At 40.9% G+C, this 26,022-nt stretch overlaps 1 protein-coding gene across 1 annotated transcript in view; it reads right to left on the bottom strand.

Annotated features, from left to right (window-relative positions):
- The window catches only part of LOC122789882 (mast/stem cell growth factor receptor Kit-like), a 666,793-nt gene that overhangs the window by 200,780 nt on the left and 439,991 nt on the right, over window positions 1-26,022 (bottom strand). Inside the window, exon 8 of the mRNA XM_044057314.1 lies at window positions 1,609-1,703. Coding sequence (XP_043913249.1) covers window positions 1,609-1,703 — 95 coding nt within the window. The remainder of the gene's footprint in view (window positions 1-1,608; window positions 1,704-26,022) is intronic.

Raw genomic sequence — 26,022 nt, 5'->3', positions numbered from 1 at the left:
CTGGATGTGAATCCCTTCATGATCAGGTGGGCAATGTAGAAGGTCTTTCTAACCACATTAGCAATGTGAGTGTCAAAAGAAAGGCCACTGTCAACCTGGGTCCCCAGGTCCCTGATAACCTCTTCTGTGCTTAATGGATTGCCACCTATATGGTAGCTTGGGGTTACCTTGTTTTTCCCGAAGGGTATGACTATACATTTTTTGGCATTTAACTTCAGGCTATGGCTCTGGCACCAGTTATCAGTTTCCGTGAGACCCCTCTGAAGGATATCTGTGTCCCGATGTACTTTCCACTATTGCACCCAGTTTGCAGTCATCTGCAAACTTTGTCAGCCATAGTCCTCCTATGTTTGCCTGTACTTCTGAGAAGTAGATGCCGAACAACAGGGGGCCAAGGACTGAGCCCTGTGGGACCCCACTTGTGACCGGCTTGGAGTCTGACATGGCGCCAGCAACTCTAACCCTGTGGGTTCTGTCCTTTAGCCAGTTTGCAACCCATCTTGTGACATATGGGTTTACATTTAAGCTGGTAAGTTTCTCTATAATACCCGAGTGGGGTATTGTGTCGAAAGCTTTTGCAAGGTCAAGGTAGGCTGTATGGACTGCCTTTCCCTCATCAATGGCCTTGGTGACTGTTTCGAAGAAGTCGACCAAGTTCAAAAGGCATGATCTGCCCTTGACAAAGCCAAACTGGGTCCGGTCCAATGTCTGCAAGTCCCCTATGTCTTTGTTTATGAGTTCCATTATGATCCTCTCCATAGCTTTGTAGACCAGGCTTGTTAAGCTTATGGGGCGGTAATTTCCAGGGTCCGTAGAGGTACCGCCTTTGTGGAGTGGGACCACAGTTGCCGTACGCCACTCCTTGGGCACGTATCCTGTGGTAAGGCTAAGATTAAACAGCTGCCTTATATGCAGGTTTAGTTCCTCGTTGAGTTCGTGTAACACACAGCCGGGGACACCATCCGGTCCCATTGATGCTGTGTTTTTAGCTTTAGAGAGAGCAGCTTTCACCTGCGCATTAGAGATGTCTGGGAGGCTACACTCCGCTGGGATAGTTATCTCTCCTTTTGGAGGGGGAGAGGGGGGTGAAGTTTGCACTGAACTTGTCTGCCAGTATGTTGGCAATGTCTGTGGGTTCAGTGATTTTTGTGGTAAGACTATCTGTTATTAATTTAGCCACACAGTAATATATCATATTTACTTCTGTTAGATTACATGAATTTCTGTTAGTTACTTAGCTGAAAGAAATTTACGATATTAACTTAATCATGGAAAAAGAACCATATGACATGGAACAAATTCCTGACAGCTCCAACATTTAAGTTCTGCTATAAAAAATATTCTGCAATACAATTTCTGGTGCCTGTTTTCAGGAAATACTAGCAGAATCTACGTGTTATACGAAATTTGCATACAATAAAAATGGAAACACTTTTCCTTTTTTTATGTTGCGTAATTCTCACAAAGATATGTACATGTAAAACTGCATATACCAGCATAATACACCTGTATCATTACAGACACAAAAAAGTTCTTGGCATTTTAGAGAAAGAAAAAATTATACTAAAAGAATTGTAAAGTGAAATCTCAAACAGTAACACTCCTTACCTTGCCTTTGTGAACGTCTTTTTGCCTTATTAGAAGTCGGAAGAGAAAGTCCAGGAGGAGCTGGCTTCATCTCCATGTATTTATCCAAGCCATTACTGTTTAAGCAGAAAACACCATTTACAGACTACTTGAAACAAAGCAGAACAAAACAGCTACGAAACTGCTAGCAAGTTATTCTGCTACCTGGTTACTATACTCTGACCACAGACAATTAAAACAGAAGGAGTGCTTTCTGCATCCATGTGATTGCACACAATGGTTACCAAATCAGATAAGTTACTTGCAGAATATATTTATTCATAATGTGTATGAATAATACTTACCTTAAAAGTAATGCTGACAATTTTTTTTTTCTAATATCCATGGCTTTATCTGAACCAACATTTAAATTTTCAACTTTACGTTCACTTTACCAAGGCTAAAAAACAGCAAGCCATTTTCTAGGAACAGAAGATTTTTCGCCTTCTGCCACCATCAGGTAGAGAAGCCACAGGGAAAGGCATATTCACAGTCTCATTTGAATACGCCATTCCAGTAATCACTTCAGCTTCAAAGAAAAATATTCCTTTTCTACAAACAACTTCAAATACATACCATTTCATCTCGCTAGCACAAAACAAAAGAACACAACTGTGCAATCCTCAAAGTAGAGCAAACTGGCTACTAATCCAACAAATGGCAAACCTACTGCTTGGCACTTTTTTATTTAAACTCTTAACCCAAAACTTCTTATGTTACCCTGCAGGAAGAATCACAAGAGAGAGAACCTACAACCTCAAATTCTAACCTGATCACGTTCCCTCTCTCCACACTACCTCCACCTTCCGAAAAAGCAGCAGTCGCAAGTTGGCTCAAATGTCCTTGGTTATATGGACTTAATTTGCAGAGTGAGTTTATGATAAACACTGACTATCCCAGTCCATGAGGGACATGGGTACATACCTCCAGGTGAATTTGTGGTCTCCCAACCATTTGTCCAGCTTGCACTTGAAATAGGGTCAGTCAGGAGCTCTGCTTCACGTGAACTGCAAGTTTATTTCAGAGCAGTAGCAATCTCTGGGAGATATATCTGTCTTTCCAGCATGTTCTGTTAATGTCACAGGCTAGTTAAGATCCCTACAGCGAGTGACTCTTGTACCACTCGGCTTGCGGATGTGCAGCATATCCATCAGGGCAGGATCAGAGACTGTCCTGTAGGCCAGATACAAGTTGCTTCTCAGCAGCCTATACAATACACAGTATAGTGACAAGACTTTCAGTCTCTCCACATAAGTCATGGTTTGGAGGCCCTGTACTTTCTTGGTGAGAAACCTTTGTGGTCTCTCCAGCTGCTGCAGGTGTCGGGTGAGGTCAGAAATGAGCACTGTAGTCTATAAATGGTCTGATGAGGGTTGAATACAGTGGAGTTATACTATCCTTAGACCTGTATGCGATGCCCTTACTTGTGAGATACACAAAGTAGAAGGCTTTCCTTACCACTGTGGAAACTTGGTAGTCGAAGTTCAGACTGCTACCCACCTCTATTCCCACATCTCACACCACTAGATCTGAACGTAGGGAGGAGGCTGTTACTGCTGTGTAGGGAGGGGGCTGTTACTGCTGTAAAAGGCAGGGAATTCTGCTTTGCCAAAGGAGATAACAATGCACTTTTTTCACTTAGTTTTAGACACTGGCTTTGGCACCAGCCATTTGTCTGTGTTAGCCCCTCCTGTAATATGCTAACATCATTGGGGGACTCAATGATTGCACCCAATCTGAAATCATCGGCTAATTTAGTAAGCCGAAAGCCATCTACTGTAGTCTGTGTGTCACACCATACCTCCAAGCATAACTCAGTTACTCTTACCTCGGTCCTGTAAAACTCTCAAACTTTAGCTCTTTAAATCAGCAGAATACCACTGTTTACCAGATATAACCTAACCCACTAACGCCCCCGATGGAAGTGAGGGGTATGTCCTTTGCAATCAGTACATTTCTTGTCATCTACCCGCATGCTAAACTGAATGCACACAGGTACTCTACAGCATACCCCCCCCCCCCAAACTAATACTGCAACCGTGCTTTCAGTCAGGACATCTGTTTATTACATGAAAAAGAGGCATCGGATGAAGCACCTAATTCTTCTGTAAAGGCATCTGTTCTCCCCCATACTCCTATGTGAGAGTTCTGCCACCTGCAAACTTTATAATAATCATCTCAGTTTTTGTCACACGTCAGAAAGTGAAGTACTGAGTTCCTGCATGATGCTGTAGAGCGAATGTAACTTTCAGTAAAATCGAGGTGCTCCCATTCCTCAACTACAACATCAAGAATGCAATTAATTAATAAAATGGCCCTGCTCCTGTTCTTTGTCTATAACATCGATAATGCAATTTATTAATACAATGGCCCTGCTCCCATTCTTCATCTACAACATCAAGAATGCAATTTATTAATAAAATGGCCCTGCTCCCGTTCTTCACCTACATTGAGAATGCAATTTATTAATAAAATGGCCCTGCTCCTGTTCTTCATCTATAACATCAAGAATGCAATTTATTAATAAAATGGCCCTGCTCCCGTTCTTCACCTACATTGAGAATGCAATTTATTAATAAAATGGCCCTGCTCCCGTTCTTCATCTATAACATCGAGAATACAATTTATTAATAAAATGGCCTTGCTCCCGTTCTTCATCTATAACATCGAGAATGCAATTTATTAATAAAATGGCCCTACTCCCGTTCTTCATCTATAACATTGAGAATGCAATTTATTAATAAAATGGCCTTGCTCCCATTCCTCATCTATAACATCAAGAATGCAATTTATTAATAAAATGGCCCTGCTCCCGTTCTTCATCTATAACATCGAGAATGCAATTTATTAATAAAATGGCCCTGCTCCCATTCTTCATCTATAACATCGAGAATGCAATTTATTAATAAAATGGCCCTGCTCCTGTTCTTCGTCTATAACATCGAGAATACAATTTATTAATAAAATTGCCCTGCTCCCGTTCTTCACCTACATCGAGAATACAATTTATTAATAAAATGGTCCTGCTCCCATTCCTCACCTACATCAAGAATGCAATTTATTAATAAAATGGCCCTGCTCCCGTTCTTCGTCTATAACACCGAGAATGCAATTTATTAATAAAATGGCCCTGCTCCCATTCCTTGTCTATAACATTGAGAATGCAATTTATTAATAAAATGGCCCTGCTCCCATTCCTCATCTATAACATCAAAAATGCAATTTATTAATAAAATTGCCATGCTCCCGTTCTTCACCTACATTGAGAATGCAATTTATTAATAAAATGGCCCTGCTCCCTTTCCTCATCTATAACATCGAGAATACAATTTATTAATAAAATTGCCCTGCTCCCGTTCTTCACCTACATCGAGAATGCAATTTATTAATAAAATGGCCCTGCTCCCGTTCTTTGTCTATAGCATCGAGAATACAATTTATTAATAAAATGGCCCTGCTCCTGTTCTTCGTCTATAACATCGAGGATACAATTTATTAATAAAATGGCCCTGCTCCCGTTCTTCGTCTATAACATCGAGAATACAATTTATTAATAAAATGGCCCTGCTCCCGTTCTTCACCTACATCGAGAATGCAATTTATTAATAAAATGGCCCTGCTCCCGTTCCTCATCTATAACATCAAGAATGCAATTTATTAATAAAATGGCACTGCTCCCGTTCTTCTATAACATCGAGAATACAATTTATTAATAAAATTGCCCTGCTCCCGTTCTTCACCTACATCGAGAATGCAATTTATTAATAAAATGGCCCTGCTCCCGTTCCTCATCTATAACATCAAGAATGCAATTTATTAATAAAATGGCCCTGCTCCCGTTCCTCATCTATAACATCAAGAATGCAATTTATTAATAAAGTGGCCCTGCTCCCGTTCCTCATCCACAACATCAAGAATTCAATTTATTAATAAAATGGCCCTGCTCCCGTTCCTCATCTATAACATCAAGAATGCAATTTATTAATAAAATGGCCCTGCTCCTGTTCTTCGTCTATAACATTGAGAATGCAATTTATTAATAAAATGGCCCTGCTCCTGTTCTTCGTCTATAACATTGAGAATGCAATTTATTAATAAAATGGCCCTGCTCCCGTTCCTCACCTACATCAAGAATGCAATTTATTATTAAAATGGCCCTGCGCCCGTTATTCACCTACATCGAGAATGCAATTTATTAATAAAATGGCCCTGCTCCTGTTCCTCATCTATAACACCAAGAATGCAATTTATTAATAAAATGGCTCTGCTCCCGTTCTTCATCTATAGCATCGAGAATGCAATTTATTAATAAAATGGCCCTGCTCCCATTCCTCATCTATAACATCAAGAATGCAATTTATTAATAAAATGGCCCTGCTCCCATTCCTTGTCTATAACATTGAGAATGCAATTTATTAATAAAATGGCCCTGCTCCCGTTCTTCATCTATAACATCAAGAATGCAATGTATTAATAAAATGGCCCTGCTCCCGTTCTTCACCTACATCGAGAATGCAATTTATTAATAAAATGGCCCTGCTCTCGTTCTTCATCTATAACATCAAGAATGCAATTTATTAATAAAATGGCCCTGCTCCCTTTCCTCATCTATAACATCAAGAATGCAATTTATTAATAAAATGGCCCTGCCCCCGTTCCTCATCTATAACATCAAGAATGCAATTTATTAATAAAATGGCCCTGCTCCCGTTCTTCACCTACATCGAGAATGCAATTTATTAATAAAATGGCCCTGCTCCCGTTCATCAATAACACCAAGAATGCAATTTATTAATAAAATGGCCCTGCTCCCGTTCTTCATCTATAACATCGAGAATACAATTTATTAATAAAATGGCCCTGCTCCTGTTCTTCACCTACATCGAGAATACAATTTATTAATAAAATGGCCCTGCTCCCGTTCCTCATCTATAACATCAAGAATGCAATTTATTAATAAAATGGCCCTGATCCCGTTCTTCATCTATAACATCGAGAATACAATTTATTAACAAAATGGCCCTGCTCCTGTTCTTCACCTACATCGAGAATACAATTTATTAATAAAATGGCCCTGCTCCCGTTCCTCATCTATAACATCAAGAATGCAATTTAGTAATAAAATGGCTCTGCTCCCGTTCCTCATCTATAACATCAAGAATGCAATTTATTAATAAAATGGCCCTGCTCCCATTCTTCACCTACATCGAGAATGCAATTTATTAATAAAATGGCCCTGCTCCCGTTCTTCGTCTATAGCATCGAGAATACAATTTATTAATAAAATGGCCCTGCTCCTGTTCTTCACCTACATCGAGAATGCAATTTATTAATAAAATGACCCTGCTCCCATTCCTTGTCTATAACATTGAGAATGCAATTTATTAATAAAATGGCCCTGCTCCCGTTTTTCACCTACATCGAGAATGCAATTTATTAATAAAATGGCCGTGCTCCCGTTCTTCATCTATAACATCAAGAATGCAATTTATTAATAAAATGGCCCTGCTCCCATTCCTTGTCTGTAACACCAAGAATGCAATTTATTAATAAAATGGCCCTGCTCCCGTTCTTTATCTATAACATCGAGAATGCAATTTATTAATAAAATGGCCCTGCTCCCATTCTTCATCCATAACATCAAGAATACAATTTATTAATAAAATGACCCTGCTTCCATTCCTTGTCTATAACATTGAGAATGCAATTTATTAATAAAATGGCCCTGCTCCCGTTTTTCACCTACATCGAGAATGCAATTTATTAATAAAATGGCCGTGCTCCCGTTCTTCATCTATAACATCGAGAATACAATTTATTAATAAAATGGCCCTGCTCCCGTTCTTCATCTATAACATCGAGAATGCAATTTATTAATAAAATGGCCCTGCTCCCGTTCCTCACCTACATCAAGAATGCAATTTATTAATAAAATGGCCCTGCTCCCGTTCTTCACCTACAACATCAAGAATGCAATTTATTATTAAAATGGCCCTGCGCCCGTTCTTCACCTACATCGAGAATGCAATTTATTAATAAAATGGCCCTGCTCCTGTTCCTCATCTATAACACCAAGAATGCAATTTATTAATAAAATGGCTCTGCTCCCGTTCTTCATCTATAGCATCGAGAATGCAATTTATTAATAAAATGGCCCTGCTCCCATTCCTCATCTATAACATCAAGAATGCAATTTATTAATAAAATGGCCCTGCTCCCATTCCTTGTCTATAACATTGAGAATGCAATTTATTAATAAAATGGCCCTGCTCCCGTTCTTCATCTATAACATCAAGAATGCAATTTATTAATAAAATGGCCCTGCTCCCATTCCTTGTCTATAACATTGAGAATGCAATTTATTAATAAAATGGCCCTGCTCCCGTTCTTCACCTACATCGAGAATGCAATTTATTAATAAAATGGCCCTGCTCTCGTTCTTCATCTATAACATCAAGAATGCAATTTATTAATAAAATGGCCCTGCTCCCTTTCCTCATCTATAACATCAAGAATGCAATTTATTAATAAAATGGCCCTGCCCCCGTTCCTCATCTATAACATCAAGAATGCAATTTATTAATAAAATGGCCCTGCTCCCGTTCTTCACCTACATCGAGAATGCAATTTATTAATAAAATGGCCCTGCTCCCGTTCATCAATAACATCAAGAATGCAATTTATTAATAAAATGTCCCTGCTCCCGTTCTTCATCTATAACATCGAGAATACAATTTATTAATAAAATGGCCCTGCTACTGTTCTTCACCTACATCGAGAATACAATTTATTAATAAAATGGCCCTGCTCCCGTTCCTCATCTATAACATCAAGAATGCAATTTATTAATAAAATGGCCCTGCTCCTGTTCTTCAAGAATGCAATTTATTAATAAAATGGCCCTGATCCCGTTCTTCATCTATAACATCGAGAATACAATTTATTAACAAAATGGCCCTGCTCCTGTTCTTCACCTACATCGAGAATACAATTTATTAATAAAATGGCCCTGCTCCCGTTCCTCATCTATAACATCAAGAATGCAATTTATTAATAAAATAGCTCTGCTCCCGTTCCTCATCTATAACATCAAGAATGCAATTTATTAATAAAATGGCCCTGCTCCCATTCTTCACCTACATCGAGAATGCAATTTATTAATAAAATGGCCCTGCTCCCGTTCTTCGTCTATAGCATCGAGAATACAATTTATTAATAAAATGGCCCTGCTCCTGTTCTTCACCTACATCGAGAATGCAATTTATTAATAAAATGACCCTGCTCCCATTCCTTGTCTATAACATTGAGAATGCAATTTATTAATAAAATGGCCCTGCTCCCGTTTTTCACCTACATCGAGAATGCAATTTATTAATAAAATGGCAGTGCTCCCGTTCTTCATCTATAACATCAAGAATGCAATTTATTAATAAAATGGCCCTGCTCCCATTCCTTGTCTGTAACACCAAGAATGCAATTTATTAATAAAATGGCCCTGCTCCCGTTCTTCATCTATAACATCGAGAATACAATTTATTAATAAAATAGCCCTGCTCCCGTTCTTCATCTATAATATCGAGAATGCAATTTATTAATAAAATGGCCCTGCTCCTGTTCTTTATCAATAACATTGAGAATGCAATTTATTAATAAAATGGCCCTGCTCCCGTTCTTCATCTATAACATCGAGAATGCAATTTATTAAAACAGACTTCTCTCTCTTGTAGTACTAACAGAAACAACTTGTGCAAAAATTCAGTTACAGTGTTTTGAGCTACTTTTAGCCGTCTGTAGACCAAAAGTCCCTACAGCAGCTGGACAAATGAGAATGCACTTATAAAGGAGAATCCTTCCTTGAAGGTGAAAAACATACATCCTGATAGCAAGTTCCACATTACGAAGGAAGCCATTCAAAAATATTCTTTGTTAAGAAAGGCCATAAAGATTTTCAGCTGATAGTACCCTTACCTGTGAGGTAGCAACTTCTACACCTTAATCATGTCCTATGAGCTCCTGTAAATATTGCCTCTACATTCTCTTGCCTTCAACATGTAAAACAAATCATCTCACACCACTCCCACATCTGAGAAGCACACTTTTACAGCCTCAAATCACAAAACAGAATAGTTGTGTAAAATCTTACTATAACCTTAGATGTCCTTCTCTTCTATGTTTCAGTATTCATTACTGTAGGGGGGCGGCTCCCTGCAGCACCGTACATCTGGTCAATATACCAAACTCTGAAGTGGTACGTGCAATGTTGTATATGTGTGCCATAAACCGACGTTGGCAATAAATGTGACGTCTGCATGTACCCAACTCAGGACTGACTGCCACAGAAGATAAACCTCCTAGTATTACAGTCAGACAAAACTGCAGAAAGGAGCCTACAGAGCAAAGTAGTGGTTACCTCATGCCCACTTCTATAGTACCAGAAAGGGGAAGTAGGCTCACCGACCAGTGTATAAGAAAAAAACTACCAGCTACTGAAAGAAGTATAATCCACTACCAAGAAGATATCCAAACAAGAATATAAATCATAAAGGAGAAAGGTAAAGAGGGGAGAAGGGAGGGTTCTGAATACCGCAACACAGAAGAGAAGGACATCTAAGGTTATGGTAAGATTTTACAAAACTATTCTATGTCCTTCTATTCTCATGTTGCAGTATCCATTACTTTAGGAAGAGTTGAAAGCTTTTAGGTAGAACCCTGGGTGGTTGGAGTAGGCGTAGAGTCAATGAAACCCATAGAATTGTTTGGCAAAACAATCTCTAGAGCTGGATATCAAATCCAGCTTGTAATGCTTGGTGAAAGTGTGCACACAAGACTATACAGCTGCCTCCAAAATGGCTGCTTGGCCTAGGCCTTTGAAAAAGGGTGCAGAGGAAGCAGTGGCCCTGGTGGAATAAGCCTTCACTTTAGAGGCTAAAAGCTAGCCATGCAAGGCATGGCAGAAGGAGATGGCCTTTGAGATCCAGGAAGCAATGGTCTGTTTAGAAAATGCTTTGCCTATGGCTCTAGGAAGGAAGGAGACAAAAAGCTGGTCTGATTCTCTAATGGTCTTAGTCTTGTCCAGGTAGAACCTGAACTGCCTGTGCACATCCAAGGAATGGAGTCTCCTTTTCGAGGAGTTCTGAGTATGTGGAAAGAAAACAGAGAAGATGATGGCTTGGTTCAAGGAGCGTTCATCACTACCTTGGGCATGAATGATGGGTTAGTACATAAGGAAACCCTGTCTTTGTGAAAGATGAGGTAAGGAGGGATGGACATGAGGACTTGGATTTCGGAGACCCTCCTGGCAGAAGTCAAAGCCACCAGCAGTATGGTTTTCCATGTGCAGAACTTAAGAGTAGCCGAAAAGGATGGTTCAAAGGGAGGTATTGTTAGTTTTTCCAGTGCAAAATTAAGGTCCCAGGGTGGAGGAACATGTTTCCCAGGAGGTCTAATATGCAGTACTCCTTTAAGGAATAATTTTACCTCTAGCCTGGATGCTAAAGGTGGTAGCAAAGGCAGACAAGCAGGGATTACAGATAAGTATACCTTTACAGAAGACTATGATAATCCAGAATGCAGGAGCTCACACAAATAGGCAAGGACCAAAGGTACTAGAACCACCAAAGGGTCCTGTTTGTTCTTAGAACACCACCTGGAAAATCTTTTCCACTTTGCAATGTAATTTTTTTCTAGTGCTTGGTTTCCTCCAGCAGGACTCTGAATATGTCCTCTGAATATTGTGGTGAAAAGGGATCAGAAGTTTATCAACCACAGGGTCTGCTCCCCAACCCAGGTCTGAAGCATCCATGTAAAGATGCTGTACTGGAGTTGGAATTTGTAGGGGGACTCCCTGGTTGAGATAGATTTGGGTGATCCACCACCCAAGTTCCTTTTTCACACATGGCAAAAATGGGATAGTGGCGTCTAAGGGTTGTAGGTGTTGGCTCCAGAGAGTTTTTAGACACCACTGAAATTTCCTCGTGTGAAGTTTGGCCAGGGGTAGCATAGGGATCAACATAGCCATGTGTCCTAACAGTTTTAGGAACTGTGTGGCTGTCAAGGTTGAGAGGGGAAGCAGAGAGTGGCGGTACTGAGTCAAACTGTCTATCTTGTGCTGTGGAATAAAGGCAGTCATTAATTCTGTCTGTATCCTGCAACCTAGGAAGATCAGGTCCTGGCTGGAAGTGAACTGTGATTTTTGTACATTTAGAGTGAACCCGCATTTTTCCAGGATGTTAGAAACCTTTTGCAGATGCTGAGTTAGGGTATGAAGGTCTCTCTGTGAAGGATCAGAAGGTGGTCCAGATAGGGATATATTTGAACTCCCAGCAGTCTGCAGTGAGCTATCACATGGGCTAGACATTTTGAGAAGACCCTGGGTGCAGTAGAGACACCAAAAGGTAAAGCACAAAACTGAAAATGAGAAGAACGTATAGAGAAACGTAGGAATTTTCTGCAAGTGGGATGAATGGGTATGTGTAGACAGGCAGCATCCGTCAGGTCCACAGGCACCATGTAACCTGATATGGGATAAGGGGGCAGTAAGGTCTGTAGAGTAAGCATCCTGAACATGGCAACCTTGAGGAACAGGTTGAGGCAGGACAGTTCTCAAATTGGTCTCCAAGTACCATCTTGCCTAGGTACCAGAAACATCCTGGAGTAGAAACCTTTGCCTATGTGTTCTGGAGGGAAAGACTGAATTGTGCCTTGTACCAGAAGTTATTTTAGGATGGGAGGAAAAAGTGGTAGTTGAGAAGTTGGTGGTTGTGGGATGCCTTGAAAAGGTGGAGCAGCCCACCAAGCCATGAAATATCCATTTTGGATGCTGGATAACACCCATTGATTGGTGGTGATCTCTTGCCAGGAGGGTACGGGGTAGGGATAGGGTGAGATGCAGGGAAAAAGGGGTGTGGTGAAGCAGCTGAGCTAAGTCACAGAGGGGGAGCTCTGTCTTGACCAGGTTGTCTCTGAAAGGAAGGAGTGGAGACAGTAGATGCTCTAGGAGTTGTTGGGCATTTGGAGTGTCTCCTTCCCCTAGAATGGCTAGCAGGTGGAGTAGATTGTCTCCTCACAAAGGTAGCCTTTTGAGGATAGTTTCTGTGGTATCTAGGTATGGGAGAAACAAGTAAATGTTTCGAATTCTGCAGTTCTTTTCCTTTCTCCTGAAGGGATTTGAAAAGCTCAGACTAAGCAGTACCAAACAGTGCAGAGGTATCGAGGGGGCATCTAACAGTTTAGCCTGAAAATCAAGTTGAAAAGGCTGTAGTCTGAGTCATGAATACCACTGAAGGACTGAGCCAGTAGCTGTAGACTTAGAAGACACCTCCACAGCATCATAACTACACAAGGAGTGTCTGGTCACTTGAGAAGCTGTGGAAAGGAGAGTGTAGTCAGATGAGCCTTTGCTGGTGAATCAGTCAAGTCAGGCAGAAAAGAGGAGGCCTTAGCTGAAGTATCCAGGACAAACCGTGCCATGTGTGTCTGGTAATTAAAGTTCTAATAGTAAGGCTGGAAGTGATATACATTTTCTTACCCTCATTATCCATAAATCTGCTATCTTTATCAGAGAGGAAAAGAGTGGAAGATGGTAACTGTCTAGAAGATCTGTCTGCACATACCGTTACAACGGGTCTATATTATAAGACTGACATTTGAAAACATTGAACAAGATATGGTCGACACCATATGGCGATGTTTTCAAACATCGACCTTATAAAAAGACAAAAAAAAAGAAAGAAAAAAGTACCCTAACTGGTTTAAGCAGGGGGGCAAGCCCCCCTGCACACCCCCGCTACTTAAATATACCAACTCCGAGACCGCACTACATTGCAGTAAACGGAAATCTCCCCTTATGGAGATTTCCATTTAGACGCTCGAGATTCTAAGCGTTCAATATTCTTGTGTCGACAATGTCAGATTCAACATTGTTGGCTTTTGAGAATATAATATAGCCCCGCTACAACAGCAGGGTTTGTTGGTGGGCTTCTGAACAGGAACTGGGACTGAGGGGGGAACTTTAAAAATCTGTCAGGTCTTCTGGATGCTGGGGGCTGGGACTCACGACTCTGGGAAGCTGCTTGAAAAGCATCCGGAAAGGCTGGGAGCACAGGGGGAACAGCAGAAGGAGACGGCTGTTCCATATGCAGAAGTTCAAAATATCTTCTTTTAGTATCAGAGACTTCGGAAACATTCCATTGGAAGTGTTGTCTCATCAGATTAGTAGTGAAAGAGAAGTCTTCACCAGGGGAGTCTGGACTCAAGGAATCTTCCTCTTGGAAGGCAAAATCCTTAGGGGATTCAATTTGAGAGGAGTAGGACAGGGAATCATCATCAGAGGAGGTGTCCTCTTCAGAATCTTCCAAACATGGGCCTGAAGCTGGTAGTTAAGGCAACTGAGGTTGAAAGGCCTGAAAAGCCTTAAATAATTTTTGTGAGAAAACTTCCCACTCAGAAGTGCTGGGTGTTGTAGTATGTTTAAGTTTCAGCTTTCTTTTGAGAGAAGCAGGAGATTTAGAAGGTCATAGGGACGACGTTGGGGTAGCTGGTAGAGAAGCGGTAGGCCTATCCGAATCCAGGAGCCGTGGTTCCCTCTCGCCATCAGGGCCTGATGGCTCACAAACTGTGAATTTCTGCCGATCTGGTGTCCAATAAGGTTCCCAGCTCAGACGGTAAATCCAAGACCCGAGGAGTCCCTGGGCTCTCACCCACCTCAAGAGACTTGACAGATTCCTGAAGCACAGATACAGTTTCAGGACTAGTTTTCCTGGCCTTCTTTTTTGGCGGCTCATCGGATAAATCCGCAGCGCCCTCCATACTTAAGGCCTGACATTGGAGCCTTTGGTTTTCTAGGTACATTTTTAAGGAAGCTAAACGACTTCCTAAGGTTTTAGGGACAAACGACTGACAGAGAATACAGGCCTTGTAATCGTGCTCCTCACCTAAACAAAAGACACACTGGCTGTGAGTGTTCTTGTGTGGAAATCTGTCTTCCACAAGCACACTTGCCCTTCCTAGAAGTCATGAAAAGCTGGAATACAGTTAATCCCCAACAATAAGATAAGAAAAGGTAACTTATCTGTAACGGGCAGCTGAACGTTAACAAACAAGCGAAAACACCTCTAGCTGGCGATCGGACGTCTGATGATCACTGCGCCAGGAAAGTTCTGAGTTGGATACATGCAGATGTCACATTTATAGCTGATGTCAGTTTATGGCACACGCATGCAACGTCACATGCACCCCTTTCCAAAGACTTTGATATACTGGCCGGATGTACAGTGCTGCAGGCAGCCACCTCACTACAGTAATGAATACTGCAACATGAGACTAGAAAGACATCTATTCCTACTGTTTTATACAAAAGACAACACTCGTGGTGTAAGTGGTTCAGAAAATGATCTGGCAGAAGGGACTGAAGAGGCTAAAAGGTATATTACATTGCTTAGATTTTCAGGGCAAAGATCCCCTAAAAATGTCGGAGAAACCACTTAATTGAAGCTGAGTTTACCAACTGGAAATACCTGCAAGTAAACAGAGTGAGTGTAACGTTACAATGATGGCTAAACTGATGAGCATAGACAGAGTCTGCTGTAAAGCCAGACTTATCGGTTATCCATATAAAGTCAAACCTTTTGCAGGAGACACACCATTCCTAACTTAACATACCCTGTTCTGTGGTCTCAACACTTCAGGAGAGGTAGTATTTGTCAAGGGAGATAATTTTGATCATACCTTTGATGCCTACCTCTCAGTTCAATGGGGATATCTTGTACTCAGCCTCAGTGAACGTCACTGAATCCCTGCCAATCATTTCTGTCCATCATGGACATCAGTGTCAAAAAGCAATGCTCTCTGGACATTAATGTGGACCTCTGCTTGTCCAATCATTCCTGTCTATCATGGACATCAGTCTCAAAATGCAATGCTCTCTGGACATCAATGTGGACCTCTGCTTGTCCAATCATTCCTGTCTATCATGGGCATCAGTCTCAAAATGCAATGCTCTCTGGACATCAATGTGGACCTCTGCTTGTCCAATCATTCCTGTCTATCATGGACATCAGTCTCAAAACGCAATGCTCTCTGGACATCAATGTGGACCACTGCTTGTCCAATCATTTATGTCTATCATGGACATCAGTCTCAAAACGCAATGCTCTCTGGACATCAGTGTGGACCTCTGCTTGTCCAATCATTTATGTCTATCATGGACATCAGTCTCAAAACGCAATGCTCTCTGGACATCAATGTGGACCTCTGCTTGTCCAATCATTTATGTCTATCATGGACATCAGTCTCAAAACGCAATGCTCTCTGGACATCAGTGTAGACCTCTGCTTGTAGTGATATTCAGAAGCCCTGCTTCTGGCGACATTCTGGTTAGAACAACGCTTACTGAGTTAAGACACTGAGTTGAAAATGAGCAACATTTATTTTATTTTATTTTATTTTATTTTACATTTGTTGACCGGGCTAGTCCAGCTGGATATATGTCCATTTTCAGTGGAGGCCCGGGGAGAAAAGCTCCAATGGTTATAACAAGTATAGGGAATACAAAAAATAAACAAAACAAAACAAAACAAGACAAAAATTGAGCATAGTAGATAATTAGACTTTAGTATAGGTAATTTACATGTCAGAGGAAATATACATAGCAAGATATTATTCCTAAGAAAAAAAGTTATTAAATAATTGCAATACTCAATTTGATAATATCAGAACGTAGTGTAAATAATACATAGTCATACCATTATCAATGTCATAAAAATTTTTTTTTTTTTTTTTTTTTTTTTTGTATATATGAGATGAGTTATATCCACAAGGATGTAATGTCAGTGGGAATCAGTCAGGATGTAGTATAGAGAGAAGGAAATATTGAGGTAGAGGAAAGGAGGAAGAAAGGTTAATCAGGATTGGTACAGGAGCAAAGCCAGTGTTTATTAAGATGGATTCTCAGTTGTTTTTAAAGAGTGGAAGATTGGAGAAAGATGAGATATTGAGTGGAAGTTTGTTCCACATTTTGCCAACTGAGTTGGAAAAAAGACAATCTCCTGCAGCATTATTGGGTTTGGTACTATTAACTAGTAGTTTATCTGAAGAACGTAGTTGTTTCAGGTTGTTGTAGGGAGTAAGGAGGTTGGAGAGTATTGGTGTTTTGGATGGTTGATATAGAATGTTGTGAGCTATTAAGAGCTGCTGATAAATAAGCTTGTTAGGAAATTCAAGCCAGTTTAGTTGTTTTAAGTTCAGGCAGTGGTGTGTTCTAAACTGGGATCCTGTGGCAAATCGAGCAATATTATGGTAAGATGAAGCAAGTTTTTTGAGGTTACTTTTAGAGAGATTAGTGTAAATAGGGGAAGCATATAGAAGGGTAGAGAGGAGGTGAGATTGGGCTAAGGTGGTTCGTGCTTCAGGTGTAAGGTAGGATTTGATTCTGTAAAGGGAGCCAATCATTATGTTAACTACTTTTATTGTGTTATTGATGTGACAGTTAAAGTTAAGATTATTGTCAATAGTAATACCTAGTAGTTTTGTAGAAGAATCTGGAGTAATAAGAGTATTATCAGTGGAAGTAATAGAGAAGTCTAGGGAAGTAGATTTGCTGGTAGGTGCGAACAGTAGTAATTTGGTTTTCTTGGGGTTAAGGAGTAGACAACGGTCAGAAAACCACTGTTCAACAGTGGTAAAGGTTTTTTGGGTAAGAGGTTGGAGTTCCGCTTGAGAAGAAGCAGTGCAGATTATAGTGGAATCATCTGCATATTGTATGCAAGAGGTGTTAGGGATAGCTGATTGGAGGTCATTAATAAAGATAGAAAATAGAAGTGGGCCTAAGATAGACCCTTGAGGTACTCCTATAGAGATAGGGAGGAGGGTAGATAGTGAACTTTTCCAAAGTACTGCCTGCTGACGATTTTCCAGATAAGAAGTAAACCAAGTTAAGGAGGAGGGATCAAGTGCATGAGATTTAAGTATGTACAGAAGAAGTTTATGATTAACCATGTCAAAGGCTTTTGATAGATCTATGAAGAGAGAAGATGAGAGTTTATTGATATTACGGTTATAGTTGATGGAGTTGGTAAAGGAGAGTAATGCAGTAGTGGTGCTGTGGGAAGGTCTGAATCCATGTTGACTATTGGCAAGTAGGTTATTATGGAGAAGGTGGTTTAGTAGTTGTTTATGGATACATTTTTCCATGATTTTAGCTATGGGTGATAAGAGTGCTATGGGACGAAAGTTAGAGAAGTCATTAGACTTGCCCCCTTTGTGTAGGGGAATGATATGGGATATTTTCCAGATAGAAGGGACAATACCCTCCTTTATAGATCTATTTATAAGGATGGCAATGGGATAGGCAGTGGCTTTAGCTCCTATTTGCAGGTATTCTGCAGGAAGCTTGTCTGCAGATGGGGTGGTAGGTTTTAGTTTTTGTAGTAGAGATTGGATATAGGAGGTAGATACAGGTTGTAGGTGAAGGGGAGGAAGAGTAGTTTTTGAACTAGGTGAGAGTAGTTTAGAAGTGTCAGGAGAGAGGTGGTTTGCAAGAGTTTGGATGGCATTGGTGAAGAAAAAGTTGAAGTCATTGGCTATTTGTGTGGGATTATCTGGGTCAGAATCCTGAGGGTTCGGTGTGATTGCTTGGCCAGGGGATAGAAGATTATTAATACTAGTCCAGAATTTTTTTGGTTCTTTTATGGTGTTTTTCTGTAATTGAAAGTAATAGTTCTTTTTATCTGTCAGAATAGCTTTTTTGGTGCTGTTTCTCAGCTCCCTAAAGTTTTGGTGGTCAGTTAGATTTTTGGTAGACCGCCATTTATCCCAGGATTTATTTCTGAGAATAATTTTTTGCTTCGTATTCTTGGTTAGCCAGGGTGCTGCTTTTGTTTTGGTTCTAATGGTACGGCTTGGGGCATGGTGATCTAGGATAGATAGGAATGTACAATTGAAGTATTCAACTGCTTCCTTAAGTGGGAGATGTTTTAGTGGGGCCCAGTTACAATGTATTAGTTCGTCTAGAAACTGTGCAGAGTTAAAATGTTTTTTTGTACGTAGAGTTTTATATGTGGTAGGTAAGGTTAGGTTAGTTTTGTATCTAATGATATAGGTTAGAGAGTGGTCACTAAGATCATCTGGAAGGATGCCTGAGTTATAGGTTTGTAAGGGAGTATTAGTAAGAATCCAGTCCAATGTGGTTTCAGTATTATTAGTTTTATTAGTTCTAGTGGGAGTATTAATGAGTTGTTTGAAGCCATATAGGTTGATATGGGAAGTGGGGTTATTACTGTTACAGGAATGCCAATCTATGTTAAAGTCTCCTAAGACTAGTGTCTCTTGAGGGAGTTTAGTTGATAGTAGGTCAAGGATGTGTTGAAGGGTGTTGATATTATTTCCGGGAGGGAGGTAAGCACAGATGATATTTATGGATTTAGTAGTATTGACTTGAAGTTTAGAGCTGATAACTTCAGCATTATTGTCAATGGTAAGAGTCAGATTTAAGGTACTAATTTGGAGTTTTGTTTTATACAGAATTGCTACCCCTCCTCCCTTTTTGGCAGTACGGTCGAGTCTAATGATGTTATAACCAGGTGGGGTGATTTCACTGTCTTTAATTGAAGGCTTTAGCCAAGTTTCAGTTAAACATAAAATGTCAAATTGATAGACTTCTAGAAGGGCATGAAGTTGACTAGTTTTGTTACAGATACTTCGTATATTGAGATGGGCAATAGACAGAGAATTGGTGGGTTTGGAGAATGAGAAAGATGTAGTTTTGTTTTGTATTTTGTGTGTAATGGTTTTATTATGATGTGGGCCTGGATTAGGATGAATATCTCCATCTAGCAGAAGGTGGAGAAGTATGAAATTTTTTTGTTGTGGAAGTCTATAGGAGGATACGAGTATTTTCCTGGATCTAGGTTTCTTGAATTTGAAGTGTGCTAGTCTATGGTATTTGGCAAATAGGTAGTTGGTTTGTGTGGTTGGGTTTAAGAAGGTAGGAGATAAATGTGTTGTAGAGGTAGAGGTGTATTTTGAAGGAATTGAAAGAGAAGAATTCAGTGGATGTTCATAAGAGGTTAAGAGGTAAGTAGATATAAGAGAAGATACAAGTAACAGATAGATAAGTGTTTTAAGTTGTGGATGGATGGATGATATAGGCATATTACGTTATATGGAGGCTAGTAAATAGGTGAGATATAGTTTAAAGGTGTGGTGAGGGCTAGATGTGAGAGTAGGAAGATAGGAGATAAGGTGGGTTCGTAAAGTAGTGGGAGAGGTGTTAAGATAGGGGAGGGGCTAGGTTAAATTACTGGGTGTGGTGTTGAGAAAGCAGGTTTGGTTAGTTAGGGAATGTTAGAAATCTGATTGGAGTGAACTGGATAGGGTGTGTCTATTATTGGTATAAATGTAGGACGTCTGGGGGCGGGTGGGAATTGGGGGCAGGGTAGGGGAGCGGAGTGAGCCGCAGAGGGCAAACGGAGCGGGTTGAGACAAGAGAGTGAACTACTAAGGAAGACAATCAGTGGAATGATAGAATTTAGCAGGTAAGGTAGAAAGTGAGGAAGAAGTAGAGGTAAGTAAACAGGCTGGTATGAGGAAGATATACCGAACAGAGAAGTAGAGTATAGAAATTAAGTTGAAGGAAAAGGGAGGGAGGTGTATAAGAATGTCTATAAAGAGAAGGAATTGAGAGAAAGAAACAGGGTGGGGAGGTATATTAGAGAAATTAATGTAGTGAGGTGAGATACAGATTGAAATGGTAAAGCGCCTCCTAGTGGACAGTAACTGATTGTGACTGAAAGTTCATATACAAGGGTATCAGGCTATGAGAGAGGGAGTAAGGTTACTTTTAAAAAGGAGAGAGTATTGGCTGTTTACAAGCGTTAGGTAAAAGGATCAAAACAGGAAAGATGGGGAGGTAGTAGGCTGCTGGCTATCCTAAAATAGGGAACTTGCCTAGCATAACAGGGAATTCTTAATCCTGTAATTAGTGAAACAATGGTCTATTAACCAGAACAGCACATACTTTCACTGTGTTAATAACACGGGCCTCTCAGGGAGCAGGAGGGTAGTTTCTTTTGTTTCAGGTTGCTGTTCCTACAATTCCAAGAAGGTGTGTTTCGGGTAATAGTTACTTGAATTTACTTGTGCTACAAGTTTCACTGTGTTAATAACACGGGCCTCTCAGGGAGCAGGAGGGTAGTTTCTTTTGTTTCAGGTTGCTGTTCCTACAATTCCAAGAAGGTGTGTTTCGGGTAATAGTTACTTGAATTTACTTGTGCTACAAGTTTCACTGTGTTAATAACACGGGCCTCTCAGGGAGCAGGAGGGTAGTTTCTTTTGTTTCAGGTTGCTGTTCCTACAATTCCAAGAAGGTGTGTTTCGGTAATAGTTACTTGAATTTACTTGTGCTACAAGTTTCACTGTGTTAATAACACGGCCTCTCAGGGAGCAGGAGGGTAGTTTCTTTTGTTTCAGGTTGCTGTTCCTACAATTCCAAGAAGGTGTGTTTCGGGTAATAGTTACTTGAATTTACTTGTGCTACAAGTTTCACTGTGTTAATAACACGGGCCTCTCAGGAGCAGGAGGGTAGTTTCTTTTGTTTCAGGTTGCTGTTCCTACAATTCCAAGAAGGTGTGTTTCGGGTAATAGTTACTTGAATTTACTTGTGCTACAAGTTTCACTGTGTTAATAACACGGGCCTCTCAGGGAGCAGGAGGGTAGTTTCTTTTGTTTCAGGTTGCTGTTCCTACAATTCCAAGAAGGTGTGTTTCGGGTAATAGTTACTTGAATTTACTTGTGCTACAAGTACAGGTCAAGAACCCAAATGGAGTGCGCAGCAGCCAGGTGAAAAGCAGGGGAAACATTCTGATTCTCATGGTCTCCCCGTTACAGAACTGTGTGATTCAAAGCACACACAACTCCAAAAATAGCAGTGACTATGGAAACTTACCCAATTAGTGACAAGTTAATATGCTTACATAAATGGACCCTGGATACAACATCCCTTACACCTGTTACATACACTTGCCATTAGAACACTGACATTGAGTACAGATAAACTTATCCAAACTAGCGAGCAATTAAGAGTTCCATTAAGACAACAAAGTCTTTTTTGAATAATTCCAGAAAATGACAGACAGCCACAGATATCAGTAAGACAAAGTCAACATTGTCTGCAATGTGATACACTATACATTCATAGACTTGTATGAAGCTTCTGACTGAAGAACCATCCAGAAGTTTAGCCACATAACTCTTGCAGTGATATGGGTAAACGAGTTACCTCTGGAACAAGATCATTTGCATTAATACCAGGCATGAATTTTTGGTTACCCATCCACTCACTGTAGTGGACTCTGAAAGATGCCAGGGAGTTATTATGCCTGATGTGCTGACAGAGTCTTTTCCAAAGGTGGGGAATGCACTGGATAATAAAAGGATCATCCCTCCATGTCTTGTTGATCTTACAATGTAGCTTTGCATCTCTGGAAGAGGTGCTTGTGCTTCACTGCTTGATCTAAGAAAGAGAAGAAGTTCAAAATGTGACGGGACTTTCATACTGGTCATCCTGTAATAGCCTGTAGGACACAACAGCAGAGACAGACAGAGACGTTGTAGTCTGGTCATCCTGTAATAGCCTGTAGGACACAGCAGAGAGACAGAGACATTGTAGTCTGGTCATCCTGTAATAGCCTGTAGGACACAACAGCAGAGACAGACAGAGACGCTGTAGTCTGGTCATCCTGTAATAGCCTGTAGGACACAACAGCAGAGAGAAACAGAGACATTGTAGTCTGGTCATCCTGTAATAGCCTGTAGGACACAACAGCAGAGAGAGACAGAGACATTGTAGTCTGGTCATCCTGTAATAGCCTGTAGGACACAACAGCAGAGAGAGACAGAGACATTGTAGTCTGGTCATCCTGTAATAGCCTGTAGGACACAACAGCAGAGACAGACAGAGACGTTGTAGTCTGGTCATCCTGTAGGACACAACAGCAGAGACAGACAGAGACGTTGTAGTCTGGTCATCCTGTAATAGCCTGTAGGACACAACAGCAGAGAGAAACAGAGACATTGTAGTCTGGTCATCCTGTAATAGCCTGTAGGACACAACAGCAGAGAGAGACAGAGACATTGTAGTCTGGTCATCCTGTAATAGCCTGTAGGACACAACAGCAGAGAGAGACAGAGACATTGTAGTCTGCCAGGGTAAGTTAACTGATTTGAACCAGAGATATTCTTAGGAATTTTGAGGCCTTTCAAGTTGCACAAAATGTTTTGACAGGTACATTTCAAAGGTGGCAGTTTATCTAATGACAGGTCTAATAAGGGAATACACTAGGAAAAGGACATCCATTCTTCTACAGACATGACGGTTAAATTGAACACGACAGAATGACTTCCTAACCAACTCACTGTCTACACTGGCACACAGGTGTTTAATAACACAGTCTGTTTTGATAGGTATCCATATGCGTAACCGATAAACAGATCAGACTCTTTTATAGCTCAACAATACTCCAGAGTTAGACACGGTTTTCCTTTATCACCAACTTTATATTTACTAGCAGTTAATCCTCATACAGTATCATTCAAGTATCCCATTTAATACTCAAAATTATAGGAATTTGACATATGCTGATGATTTAATGCTTCTATTAAAATCAGTTAATTTTTCAATTAACAATTTATTTCTAAAACTTATGCAGTTTTACATACTTTCTCAAGTTACTAAATGAAGAAACAAATTAAAATAGTTTTATTCATAAAGAGACTTCAATAAAGGAAAACAAGAAGTTATGTACTCACCATAACGTTCGCTGTATGTAGTCCATCTCGCCTTATGTACTCACCATATCGTTCGCTGTATGTAGTCCATCTCGCCTTATGTACTCACCATAACGTTCGCTGTATGTAGTCCATCTCGCCTTATGTACTCACCATAACGTTCGCTGTATGTAGTCCATCTTGCCTTATGTACTCACCATAACGTTCGCTGTATGTAGTCCATCTCGCCTTATGTACTCACCATAACGTTCGCTGTATGTAGTCCATCTCGCCTTATGTACTCACCATAACGTTCGCTGTATGTAGTCCATCTCGCCTTATGTACTCACCATAACGCTCGCTGTATGTAGTCCATCTCGCCTTATGTACTCACCATAACGTTCGCTGTATGTAGTCCATCTCGCCTTATGTACTCACCATAACGTTCGCTGTATGTAGTCCATCTCGCCTTATGTACTCACCATAACGTTCGCTGTATGTAGTCCATCTCGCCTTATGTACTCACCATAACGCTCGCTGTATGTAGTCCATCTCGCCTTTATGTACTCACCATAACGCTCGCTGTATGTAGTCCATCTCGCCTTATGTACTCACCATAACGTTCGCTGTATGTAGTCCATCTCGCCTTATGTACTCACCATAACGTTCGCTGTATGTAGTCCATCTCGCCTTATGTACTCACCATAACGTTCGCTGTATGTAGTCCATCTCACCTTATGTACTCACCATAACGTTAAGCTGTATGTAGTCCATCTCGCCTTATGTACTCACCATAACGTTAAGCTGTATGTAGTCCATCTCGCCTTATGTACTCACCATAACGTTCGCTGTATGTAGTCCATCTCGCCTTATGTACTCACCATAACGTTCGCTGTATGTAGTCCATCTTGCCTTATGTACTCACCATAACGTTCGCTGTATGTAGTCCATCTCGCCTTATGTACTCACCATAACGTTCGTTGTATATAGTCCATCTTGCCTTATGTACTCACCATAACGTTCGCTGTATGTAGTCCATCTTGCCTTATGTACTCACCATAACGTTCGCTGTATGTAGTCCATCTCGCCTTATGTACTCACCATAACGTTCGCTGTATGTAGTCCATCTCGCCTTATGTACTCACCATAACGTTCGCTGTATGTAGTCCATCTCGCCTTATGTACTCACCATAACGTTCGCTGTATGTAGTCCATCTCGCCTTATGTACTCACCATAACGTTCGCTGTATGTAGTCCATCTTTCCTTATGTACTCACCATAACGTTTGCTGTATGTAGTCCATCTCGCCTTATGTACTCACCATAACGTTCGCTGTATGTAGTCCATCTCGCCTTATGTACTCACCATAACGTTCGCTGTATATAGTGCATCTCGCCTTATGTACTCACCATAACGTTTGCTGTATGTAGTCCATCTTGCCTTATGTACTCACCATAACGTTCGCTGTATGTAGTCCATCTCGCCTTATGTACTCACCATAACGTTCGCTGTATGTAGTCCATCTTGCCTTATGTACTCACCATAACGTTCGCTGTATGTAGTCCATCTCGCCTTATGTACTCACCATAACGTTCGCTGTATGTAGTCCATCTCGCCTTATGTACTCACCATAACGTTCGCTGTATGTAGTCCATCTCGCCTCACATTCTTACCTGTGGGTTCGAAGCCAAACCTCGGCTCCGACTTGGCCCATACTCTAGCTCGAAGTCTTTCAATTGGCTGGGCTAAGAGGTATCCCATGCTGCACTGCTCCCTTCCCCCAGATCTTGTTTGCTGCGAGCTCAATCACTCACCTTCCATACATATAACACATACAGAAGGAAAAACATAGGTTCATAGGTTCATAGGTTTATACTAGGCTATCTGCCCTAAGGCATTTATAAGCCTAGCCCAAATTATTGTGGCTTACGCCACCCCTTATATGAAAAAATACTGTGCCCATTAGTTTGTTGTGCCTCTGTCCAGCAGTGACCCAGAGATGATTCCCGGGGTAAACCTACGATCTCCCATCCACAGGTCTAGATTTCTCTTGAACAGAGTCAGCGAGGTGCTCTGCCTCACATGGACCGGGATTTTATTCCACAGCATAGGGAGTCTCTGAGTGATAAATCTATCCCTCCAGCACGTCCTATTTATATCCGTGCTAAGGTTTAAGTCGCTTGCTCTAGTGGTTTTGGTGGATTTGGATTTTTTGAGGTGGAGCATGTCCATTAATTCCGGGTTGGACATGGCCTTGTATGTCAGGCACATGTCACCTCTGAGCAGACGGTATGCGACTGAATAGAGCTGGAGTTTCTTCAATCTGGCAGCATATGACAGATTTTGGAGTCCCTTTATCCTTTTGGTGAGGAACTTTGGGGTCTCTCCAATTGCTGCAGATGTCGGGTGAGATACATCCCGAATGGGGCATTGTACTCGATCACTGGTCTGATAAGTGAAGAGTACAGGGGAACAATGACCTCACTAGATCTGGATGTGAATCCCTTCATGATCAGGTGGGCAATGTAGAAGGTCTTTCTAACCACTTTAGCAATGTGAGTGTCAAAAGAAAGGCCACTGTCAACCTGGGTCCCCAGGTCCCTGATAACCTCTTCTGTGCTTAGTGGATTGCCACCT

Source organism: Protopterus annectens, chromosome 15.part0 (assembly GCF_019279795.1).
Source record: "Protopterus annectens isolate FY-2018-M chromosome 15.part0, PAN1.0, whole genome shotgun sequence".
In the NCBI taxonomy this organism is placed as follows: domain Eukaryota; kingdom Metazoa; phylum Chordata; order Ceratodontiformes; family Protopteridae; genus Protopterus; species Protopterus annectens.
The sequence above is the reverse complement of the archived record's forward strand: the minus strand, read 5'-3'. Positions and strand labels throughout refer to the sequence as shown.